At 42.3% G+C, this 11,617-nt stretch overlaps 1 protein-coding gene across 1 annotated transcript; it reads left to right on the top strand.

The window, feature by feature from the left end:
• Positions 1-430: 430 nt before the first annotated feature.
• GNPDA1 (glucosamine-6-phosphate deaminase 1) lies at positions 431-9,547 on the top strand. Its single transcript, XM_056860797.1, has 6 exons — positions 431-558; positions 3,669-3,770; positions 5,129-5,311; positions 6,282-6,466; positions 7,221-7,395; positions 9,352-9,547. The coding sequence occupies exons 1-6, from the start codon at positions 435-437 to the stop codon at positions 9,447-9,449; spliced, it is 867 nt and encodes a 288-aa protein (XP_056716775.1). The 5' UTR covers positions 431-434; the 3' UTR covers positions 9,450-9,547.
• Positions 9,548-11,617: the final 2,070 nt, after the last annotated feature.

Here is an 11,617-nt window from a genome sequence, read left to right as displayed (position 1 = left end):
CACAAGAAATTCATGCTGTTCTTTTTTTCTTTTTCATTGTAGTTGATGAATTGACTGGCTGTTAGACAGAAAGCCTTTTAGAGATGGAAACTGGTTTCTTTTCTCAGCTGGAGAACTGCTGTTCCATACCCTGAGTTTTTCAAATAGATTGGAGCAATATATCAGAACCAGAAATACAAATGCATTATAGTTTAAATTGCCTTTTTCATATGCTCTGCATCAGCTGGCTTTCCTTTCCTGAAGATACCCCAAACAAAGCCCCTAAAGAGTAGCAATTTCCTCTTCAGTAGTTTAAGCAGAATACCGACTAGGCAATGTTATTGTGAGTCAAGTGACACTTAGGTTTGTGTGAATGTAACCAAACCTCCTCCTTTTCCTCCTTGGCCCAATCTGAGTTTGTTAATCAAGCCCTTTTTTCAAACTTGCAGGTCACAATGAAACTCATCATTTTAGAGAATTATTCTCAAGCCAGTGAATGGGCTGCAAAATACATTAGGAATCGAATCATCCAGTTTAACCCTGGTCCAAGCAAATACTTCACTCTTGGACTTCCCACTGGTGAGTTACAAACCAGATTACGTGCTTTGTGGTAGCTGCCACACCAGTTCTGACTCACTATTTAAGATGCTCTTACTCAGCTTGAGTATTTGGCCAACATATGAGCAAGGCGTGCCAACTTCTGCAGGGTGTTTGCTACTAATTGGAAGCCTGAGGTTTGGATCTGGTGCAAGGACTGTATGAGGATCATTGAACTTCCAGGCTTTTTCTAACAACCATTTCTGACATTGGGAAAGCTTTTTCTCAGAGTAGTGTGATCCACCTGGAGTAATTGCTCCCCTCTTCCTCTTCTGGCAATAGATCTCTACTCACAGAAGTGGTAGGAAGAATCAGTTTTGCCCCTTTCATCTCCCCCCTGCAGACACCCAAACCCTCTTGGCAATTACTTCATGAGGGTTCCACAGTTGCAGAAAGAAACTTTCCTGGAGTCAGAAATGGTTGCTGGGAGGGAGGAAGAGCCAAGAAGATCAACAGCTGTCAGAGCTTTCAGCTGATGGATCGCAGGATCCAACCCATTGGCCTACTTAGAAAGCATCAGTGTATATAACACTTGACTTATGCTGTAGTCAGAAACAATTCATAAGCTTGGAGTCAAGCATGATGTGGCATCCATGTGTACCTTTTTCATATGCCCAACCTGTTAACTTCTTTAACAATCTGATGACCCAATGGTCTTGGACAAAACCAATCTTGCAAATATGTCAGGGTTTCTATCGATTTCTATCCTTGCATAGAAGTCACTTTTGCCAGAAATTTAGCAGGATTGCCCTAACCTGGATGGCCCAGACTAGCCTGATCTCATCAGATCTTAGAAGGCCCTAGTTAGTACTTGGATGGGTACCACCAAGGAATACCAGGGTTGCTATGCAGAGGAAGGCAATGGCAAACCACCTCTGTTCGTCTCTGGCCTTGAAAACCCTACTGGGTTGCCATAAGTCAGCTGCAACTTGACAGCACTTTACACACAATACCAGGATCAAGCAGGGCTATGATGGTTTTACCAGAGAGTTTCTGGTTATTCCTAGAGTGATGTGATGTCACTTCTGGTCATCACGTGTGTGATGCCAGTTCCCCACATCACTGGCCCCAGTCTCCTGCTGGGTGCCAGGCATTGGCTGGCAGCCCCAAGATCAGTATCAGTTAGCAGGGAGGATGACCCTGTTAACATGTAAAATGCTGTTAATGGATCTAGTTTTGTTTGTTCATTTAAAACATTTTTATGCTGCCTTTCCACTCCAAAGTGGTGGACAATCAAACATTAAAACACTTGAAACTAACACAATTTAAAATAACGATTAATGAAACACAGAAAATGAAGCACATGGGTAAAGAATTCAAAGTAGCCCAGTGTCAATACTGGAAGAGGGCTGTGAAGAAAACTGTATTGAGCATCAGAGTGTAATAAGCTTGGAGAGGAGCAGGATTTTCCTGACCCATCTGCCACTCTGAACAAATGAACAGGAGGATGTGTGAATCATTACACATGAATACCCGTTATGTTAAGCTTGGCACATTTTATAAAATTTGACTAGTGTGGAAAATTCACCACAGTCTTTATCTTGGTCCTTGTTCAGATTCTACACACATTACCCCACACTGGCTAAGCCCTGAGGATCCTGAAGCTGTTTTTTTTATGCCCCGTGGTGCAGAGTGTTAAGCTGCAGTACTGTAGTCAAAAGCTCTGCTCACGACCTGAGTTCGATCCCGACGGAAGTTGGTTTCAGGTAGCCGGCTCAAGGTTGACTCAGCCTTCCATCCTTCCGGGGTCGGTCAAATGAGTACCCAGCTTGCTGGGGGTAAAGGGAAGATGACTGGGGAAGGCACTGGCAAACCACCCCGCAAACAAAGTCTGCCTAGAAAATGTCGGGATGTGACATCTCCCCATGGGTCAGGAATGACCCGGTGCTTGCACCGGGAACCTTTACCTTTTAAAGCAGGAAAGTGAGGTGCAGGAAGATGGTGGATGATGGTGGACCTCCTTTTGGCATGTGGACAAGTTGCCCTCCTTGCCTAGATCCTTATATTCGTCATAGTGACGGTCATTGCACTATGGAACTAAACATTACAGAAAGATGGAATGGCCTCATGCCCCCCCCCCCCCATGATTTGATGTGAGGGCCGGTATTTTTCTTGTTCCTGTTCAATATCATGGGCTGTTGGGAAAAACATTCACTGGGACACACAGGGCATGTCCTTTTAATTTAGTTTTAACTACAAAGTGTTGTAAATTCAGTTTTTACTAGAATGGCTTGTAGCCATTCGGGGGAGGTTTTTAAGCTGAGAAGCAGGTTGAAATAAAATCAGTAGTAGACAGCCCAAGAAGGGGTGTTCGATACAAGGCTGCTGTTTTTGGTGGCAGCCCCTGGTTCATTTTCACCCAAAGATAACAGTGGCTTGGTTCACTTGACAAATTTTGTTAATGAGAATATTAAAAGAGTCAGGAAGACTATCTTGGATCATCACTGTCTTTTTAAGACCCCCAGTGAAGAACATTCCAGCATATTCCGAGGCAGCCTGCTCTTCCACTTACTGAGAGAAGGAGTGGCTGTGGCTCCGTGATAGAGCCTCTGCTTGGCATGCAGACAGTCCCAGGTTCAATCCCCGGCATCTCCAGCTAAAGGGACTAGGCAAATAGGTGATGTGAAAGACCTCTCTGCCTGAGACCCTGGAGAGCCGCTGCCGGTAAGAGCAGACAATACTGACTGTTGGACCAAGGGTCTGATTCAGTATAAGGCAGTTTTCATGTGTTCAAGGAACCAGAATCTGTTTCTTGGCTCATTATGCTTCTGTTATCCATTGTCCCAGAACCCCTGCCTGATAAGTGTATTGCCCTGCTGTACACAAGAAGGCTGGCTTAATTCTCTTTCTGTTGATACTTGGTGGGATTGTTCCATTGACACCAACAGAAAACACTTCAGAGAAAAACCTCTTGAAACCAAAGAGCCAAAGTTCTGAACAGCGTGACACCAAGCAGATGAAGCCAGAATTAAAGTTGCATGGGGTTGGGGATGCATGTGAGCCATTTTTCTGTCGCATGTGACTCTTACAAATGCATGTCACCGTATTGTGTGGAAGGTCTCATGGAGGGGTCTCTGCTTTCTTTCATCCAGGAAGTACTCCACTAGGGTGCTACAAAAAGCTAATAGAATATTTCAAGAATGGAGACCTCTCTTTCAAATATGTGAAAACCTTCAATATGGATGAATATGTAGGTGAGTTGTTTTGTGTTAAGAACTGTAGGGGGAAGAAATAATTGCAGTTCTTTGCCATCACATTTTATTCAGTTGCTTTAAATAAATAGGCTGTGATTCTGTATTGTGCAGACAGAGCTGGAATCTTGACAACTCTGGTTCCTCCATTGCCTCTTCTGTGTCTTTCTATCTGTCTTCTTTAGTTCCCCATCTACAGCATGGGAATATTATTGACCTCCCTTTCCAGGAAGTTGTAAGGATTACTGAGGTAAAGGGTTGGGTTTCATGGAAAAACTCTAATGGAAGGGGGCCATTTTTGCTGATGCTCCCTCCTTGCAGATTTCTAACTCTCCTTTAATGCTTTTCCTGGGGACCCCTGTCCCCCAGCAGCAACATTTTAAGTATCTCTTTGGGCTGCAGAGAAGCGACGGGAAGCATCGACATGAGTTCTCAGAGGATGGCTGTGCATCTTGTTTAGTTCCGTGTGCAGGGAGTTCTTCTCTCGACCAGTGTGCTGCCTCTGGAATCTTGCAGCTTCAACGGTTTCTTGTATAGCCTAGCTTGCTACTGATTAGAAAATGAGCACTGTTGCGTTACTCTGTTCTTCTTTGAGTAGCCATTTTATCTTAAGTGTTCTGAATGGAAGCGCCATCCACTTTAGAGTACTACTGTCAGTGGAGTGGTGTGGAGAGTTGTTGTTTTTTTTTACTTAATGTTTTTACCTGAGCCTGGTTTTGGCCGGGAAGAGTGGGGTAACAAATGGAAATAATAAATAAAATAAATTACAAAACGAAGTGCATATACAAAAAGTAAAGCTGAAATAAAGTCATACAACATGTCTCCCGAACACCCTTCAAGCAGGCAGTAAGCCAAAAGGTCACCCAGGACTGGGGCTGGTTCTGCCGGCACAGGTCACACATGGCTACAAGCACCTGTAGCCACATCCAGATACCTATGAAAAGGAAAAGGCTTTTTTAAATGGCTTGTTTTTATATTGATTATTTAATTGTAAGGCTCCCCCCCACCTCCAAGCAGGACTCTGAAGAAATGGCATAGAAGTTTTGTAAATTAGTACATATTTCTTTTTGTCAACTGAAAGAGCTGAGTTGGAGAGGGAAGCATAGGGAGATGAGGGAGTAAAGAGACTTCAGGGGCAGAGGATGTAGCATGGGGGCTAGCAACGATAGGGGGGCAGAAAAACAGGCACTTGAAAGGATGGTAATTACTTGAGATTGGGGATGTTGGCAAGCGGGCCAGCAAGGACAAAGTGGGTAAGAGGAAGCAGGCAGAGGGAGCCAGAGATAGGGAAAGGAAATTCCCCTTTCAGATGAGTTTGTGGTCATAGTTGTAGTTAACTGTGAGGTTTCTTACTTCAACAGGTCTTCCAAGGGATCACCCAGAAAGCTACCATTCCTTTATGTGGAACAATTTTTTCAAGCACATTGACATCTCCTCTGAAAACACTCACATTTTGGATGGAAATGTAGCTGACCTGCAAGCAGAGTGTGAGGCTTTTGAAGAAAAAATCAAGGCAGCTGGAGGAATTGAACTCTTTGTTGGAGGTGAACATCTGAAAGAGTGGGGGGAAGAAGGGTGAGGTTTCTCATATGTGCTTATCACTCAGTCACCAGAAGAGGAAGTGATGATTTGCATGTGGCATCCAAGATCAATTACCCCCACACTCAGCATTTGTAGTCCCACTACAACATTTGCAGTGAAGGCCATTTCTGTTAAGCTGCAAGTAGTCAAGAGATGCTAAACAAAGGATGTGTGTGCATAGAACAGATTTAGGATATTTAGAAGAAGAGTTGGTTTTTTATACCCCGCTTTTCTCTACCTTTGAGAGTCTCAAAGTGGCTTACAATCACCTTCCCTTCCCCTCCTCACAACAAACACCTTGTGAGGTAGGTGGGGCTGAGAGAGTTCTGAGAGAACTGTAACCGGCCCAAGATCACCCAGCTGGCTTCATGTGGAGGACTGGTGAACCTAGTTCACCAGATTAGAGACCACTGCTCTTAAATACTTCACCACACTGTATGTGGTTTGCTGTAACTATATGGCAAACCTGTTCAAATGCAGAGCAACAGTCACATACTAGACATACAACCTCATCCTATTCCTGTTTATGATGAGTAAGTCCTATGGATTCAGTGGGGCTTGCTTCAAAGTGTGGAAGATTGCACATTTTCTGTAACTTCTATTAGTGCTATTCATGTCTAGTTCTTGGAGCATGACATTTTTTTAATCGGTGAAATTCTCCAATTACTGATGGCAAATTCCTTTAAAATTGAGAGTGTGAGCTGAAGCTGCTTCTTGGTTACCAATCCATGTAAATATTGTGGCTGCATTCTTTTTTAAGGCAGTTCCTGAAAGTGGATGCTCTTCTGAAGGTTTGTGTATGGGGCGTGAGCAAATGTACACAAGAATGGTTCATGAGCTAAGGCACACTTGCAACCCTTCCTGTTATGGTTATGTGCTCATTGTACTTAAGCTGATGTAACGTTGCCTTTCCTTGAACTGTCTCCATTATAGGTATTGGTCCAGATGGTCATATTGCCTTCAATGAGCCTGGCTCAAGTTTGGTATCCAGAACCAGAGTGAAGACCTTGGCTATGGACACTATATTAGCTAATGCTAGATTCTTTGATGGAGACCTCTCCAAGGTGCCCACAATGGCTCTCACAGTTGGTGTGGGTACAGTCATGGATGCCCGAGAGGTTAGAAACTTAGTAGTAACTTAATAGAAGGCAGCAGAGAGGGCAGTTGTCTATCTCGATAATTCTAGTCAAGACTACGATGTGTGTGCTCTTAAGAGGTGTTTGTGTGGGGGGTGGGTGTTTAATCAAAAGCCAAATATCCCGTTTCCCAACAGTTGATTTGTTTGAAGAGGTGGATAGTCTGTCTGTATGGGCTCCCTTGTATATATGCCCACTGCTTCTATATAGGTGTCTCTCTTTAACATTTATGTCCCCCACAGCAGAGGCACCTGCTGCATTAGGCATGAATCAGCCCTATAGTAAGGAACATGGGTAAAATGCTTAACTGATCCTCTGCCTGCTTTTGCTCTACTCTCCCATCTTGTTGCCTACCAAACTGCAGTTGGATCCAGCAGTAAATTCTGATGGAAGGGGCTGTGTCAGTAGAATGTGAATTCTTGCCTCCCCCCTTCCTGCTGAAATCCAAACTGCCATGTGAAATGCTGCTGCTTATGGACACCGTATTCCCCAGGAACAATATGAGGGAGGTGTTAGAGATCTAGGAGGAGGAGGGCTGGAGAGCACAACCTCCTCTTTCCACTGGCAGAAATTTACTATATCCAACCCAATGGCTCTTCCATCATCTTTTCCCACTCTGGTGACATGACAACATTTTTAATTACCTTGATTCTGAAAAGCAGGGCGAAAGGGTATTGTTGGTGTGGTTCTGAAGCAATTGCCACAGGTCTAAAATCCTGTGTGTTCTTCAATTCAGGTTATGATTCTGATCACGGGAGCTCATAAAGCATTTGCTTTGTACAAAGCTATTGAGGAAGGAGTGAACCACATGTGGACAGTCTCTGCTTTTCAACAGCATCCCCGTACGGTTTTCGTATGTGATGAGGATGCCACTCTGGAACTTAAAGTAAAAACAGTGAAATATTTTCAAGGTACGTGGTCAAATGAGGCTGTGAATAAACCAAGGGTTACTCATATAAAGGCTGACTTTTGCATAAATATTAAACACTAATGCCACTACTGGCTTAAGCTGTTTTTAAAAAACAACCTTCCATGGGCCTTGTTCTCACTGATTACAATTAAAGGTAGGTATATTCATCTTTATGAGACATATATTGGGGGAAGGCTCATAATTCATAAGGCAGCTTAGTTGAATGAGTGTTCTGCTTGTGCATTTTTATTTTTTGCCATGAAAGTTAATACCTTGTATGATTGTTCAGTTTCCCTTGTTTGCAGTATTTGTCATGTCCCTGATCTGTAATTGTGGTTTTACTAACTTTTTAAAAAAATCTGGTTGAATACATGTTCACTTTCTCACTTGCTACAATGAGATGACTGAAGCATCGGTCTTCCCTCAATTTTTTTTGGTCTCACCTGTCAGAACAGGATGCATGTCAGTCTGTAAATCTTGCCTAACCCAAACTCCCATCCTGAAGAGACAGTACACGATTAGAACTCACAGACCCCCCAAGCCATCTGTGCAAGTCAAACAAAAAAGTACTATAGATACGTAGAAACTTGAAGAGTAGCAACCAAAGGCCATTTCATAATTTAAACATTTTGATATATTGCAATTCTATGCAGAAAGTGGAGAGGATGTCAGTAAAAGACATGAATTCCTCTCCATCACAGTGAAAATCCAATTTTGAACAGGAAGTTTAACAAGCACAGCATGAAGGCAATAGTACCCGTCTGCTGAACGTTTCCAGCAACCGGAAAATAACTCTGCAGAGAGAGGGCGTAAGTCTTTAAAAAACTATTGACTAGTCTATTATAAAATAGGTCTCTTAAGTTAGCAGCTATCATTGCATAGACCAGTGATTCCTTTTGTCTGTTCTGAACCTATTACCAAACAGTTTCATTGGGTGTCTTGAGTTGTTATATTAGAGAGGGAAATCCATATAGCATTGATTAGAAGCTTTTAAAATTGTCTACTCCCCCCCCCCAAAAAAAAACACTTGAGGCACTTTTCCTGCAAAGAAAACCTTAACTCTATAAACACTTTTGTTGCTCATCTTTGCAATGTACCTTTTCAGTCCTTTACAACATTCCTTCCACCTTCTGACTGGAATAAAAATTCTCAGATCTCTATTTTTACTTGTGTCTGCCAAAGGCAGCTTTGACTCTCTAACGCTTATACCCTGAAATTCTTGTCAGTCCCTAAGGTGCTTCTGGACTTGAATCTGTTTGCCCATTACAGTGTGTTATCCTTCAAGTGGGGACAAACTGCACAGCATTTTGAAGGTAGTCACCCTTATCCAGGTATTATAGGAATCTAAAAGTAGCACAACACAGAAAAAGGGAGCCTCATTTCATACGCTGCATGCCAATGTTGGCAATGCATGATGAATTAACATTGTGCTAAGTGTTGCGCAAATCTAGTCATTATGGATTTCACAGCAGAGCATAGAGGGCAAAGTGGGGGGGGTCTGCAGTGGGAAACTGGAGTAATTAGAAATTACTGCCCCCTCTTCTGCAAATGGAAATGACATTCCACTGAAGGACCTGGATGTTTGGACGAATAAATATGTTATGCTAGAGCTTGATTATACAGACAATGTCACATAACTGCTGGAACCTTTGGTCTTCATCTCTATAATATCACGCCCCATCCCAGTTTCATTAATTTAGCTTTTGCATGGCAAGGAACCTGAACATGGTGATGTCATATCATGTGTGTTCTCTCTCTAGTAATTAGTCTTCCGAAGGAACCTGTTAGTTACATTCCTTAACTCTAGTGCAGAAGCCCAGAAGTTGTACAACTTACACAGATGATGTATTTAAAAGAAAGCAAGTAGTAAGGCATAGGTATACATTTTCACTTTGACTTGTGACAAGTATTTTGCTTTACAAAGTTTATTTCACTCAGTGCTTTCCCGTGGTGACAGGTTTGATGCTTGTTCATAACAAGTTGGTGGATCCCTTATACAGTATAAAAGAAGTGGGAGCAGAAAGAAGCCAGTCCAAGAAACCATACAGCGACTAATCTCTTAAGTCTCCGGAAGCAGAACCTTGTGTTGGAAATTTCCACCACCACTTCTTACAAGTCTACAAGAACATGCACATTTTCCCCTCCATTGTTGGGGGAAAAATATATTGAATCTCCCAAGGATCTAAGCCAAGCAGAGACAGTAGCAATGGATGCAATAATCTCCAAGAGGAAGGATTAACTATAGTCACCGGCGTTTTCATAATTAAGATCAAATGAACAATAGAAACAGTCAGTTCTTCATAACAGATCATAGCATGTACTCTTCGGAGTCACTTAAAAGGAATGAATCTAGCAAGCTTTTTGTTTGATTCACAAGAACTAAATCTGAAATGTCAAATATGTGGTGCTTTGCTAATACTGTGATTTTTCTACAATAAAAGCATAAATATTTTCCAGCATGATCAGGTTGTCATTAAATCTTTCAAAATCGTAGGAGTAGCTAAGCATACATGCTAGTCCATGCATGCCCATTACTCTCTCAAGCTGCTTGCAAAGGGGATGGGGCGTATACCACTTCTTTTCCCACTAAGGCTCACACAAGCCTATGTATAACAGACTGGAAATACATATGGAAGGTTAATATGCCCATTTCTGAAACACTTCATTATCTGAATGTTACAAATGCCTGTAACTCAGATCAAAGACAAAGGAGAGTGGTAGCCCATTACAGCACAATGCAGGAAGGGACTTATTAATAAAGGGCTTCTTCAGCAGGTTGTAATCCATATCAACTAAACGGTAGCGGGTAAGCCAGAACATCAACTAGGCAACAGGAATGAAGACTTCCTAGTCTTACTCCTATGTAAGGGGAAAACCATCTGAAGCACACCAGGGAAGGTGGTAGGGAAACAAACTTAGACACTATGCTGCCATATTAAAATTAACATATATAATAGCTCTGTCAAACCCCATACACAGTTCAGGTACACTGCCTCTTATCCAATCAGATGTGTTAATCAGGAATAACCGCTGATTAAATAATGCATACTACATTATGTCATCTAATGTTCTGGCAATTGGTGAGGAGAATGTTACCACCATCCTACTCCCCCAGGCCTCTGCAAGGTATGAGATCACCCCCTCAGCAAGTGGCTGTGCGAAGTTATAAGTCTGTTAAATGGCTGCCTTCATTCATCCCATCATAGAATCAATTCTATGATTCCACCATGGGAATAAAAAAAAAAAATTAACATCAGAGGCAGAAATTCAGTTGGGGTAGAAGTGCTGGAAAGATGAGGCCACATTATGCCATTTTGTAGGGTAGTTCTAGAGATACATACATCAGGACTCCAAAGAATAAAGACAGCAGGCTCCAGGATTGGAACATCTGCTGCTTTAACACGTGCAAGAATGGGTTCCTCTTAAGGTCTATAAACATACAAATCCCCTCTCCCCTGATCAAAACATGTAAAAATTGGGATGGTATCTCCCTTCTCCCACTGGAGCAGATCCTACCAGAGACTCTGCTTTTTTGGACAGGAGGGGAAGTTAGGAATTTCACATTTGTACTATGATAAAGAACAAGGAAAAGATGCCCATATCCTCAGCGTACTGCTGAATCCGTTTCAGCAGCAAAGGAGCAATTACAAAAAAAAAAATACTACAAAGTGTCCATTATTGAGTTTTGCATGATTTTCAGTGCTCAATTTGAAAATTAAAGGAAAAGGCATTTAAGTCACTCTATTATTTGAAAATTAAAAGAAAAGTCACCACTCTCAAGGCTTCTAGGCATCAGCAGCTTCAAACTTATCAGCAAACCAAAGTGGCTTTGTAAGCATTTTGTAGTTTTTCTGTGCCCTCTTATTACAATTCCATTATTGACTGAGTGGGGTGGGAATCTGGCACAGAGCAGATATGGCAACTGCTTCAGTGTTGCTTTCTTCAGCTTTGGACACTGGGGTGGGGAACTAGTCATCCTGGACGTCTTCATCATGCATATCCTGAAATAACCTGAAACACGTATGAAAATGAATTAGGAACTAGAAGGTCATCCAAAGATATCTACGTAGTGCCAACTGTGAACACTAGCTTTGTTCCCATTTTCATTCCCCATTCTTCCAGCTTAGGATCCTTTTTATATAATCAGAACCAAGGGGATTACACCACTGCAGGCAATTGAGTTGAGGAGTTCAATATCACACTCAAAATGAAAAACAAACAAG

Source organism: Euleptes europaea, chromosome 1, assembly GCF_029931775.1.
Source record: "Euleptes europaea isolate rEulEur1 chromosome 1, rEulEur1.hap1, whole genome shotgun sequence".
Lineage (NCBI taxonomy): Eukaryota > Metazoa > Chordata > Lepidosauria > Squamata > Sphaerodactylidae > Euleptes > Euleptes europaea.
This window is presented reverse-complemented; position numbering and strand designations above follow the sequence as displayed.

Bases quoted from the DNA above. Each gene is read 5' to 3' on its own strand.
- GNPDA1 (XM_056860797.1), top strand. From the start codon at position 435: ATGAAACTCATCATTTTAGAGAATTATTCTCAAGCCAGTGAATGGGCT. The intron at 559-3,668 runs GTGAGTTACAAA...TCTTTCATCCAG, and splicing joins CACTCTTGGACTTCCCACTG to GAAGTACTCCACTAGGGTGC. The intron at 6,467-7,220 runs GTTAGAAACTTA...TCTTCAATTCAG, and splicing joins CAGTCATGGATGCCCGAGAG to GTTATGATTCTGATCACGGG.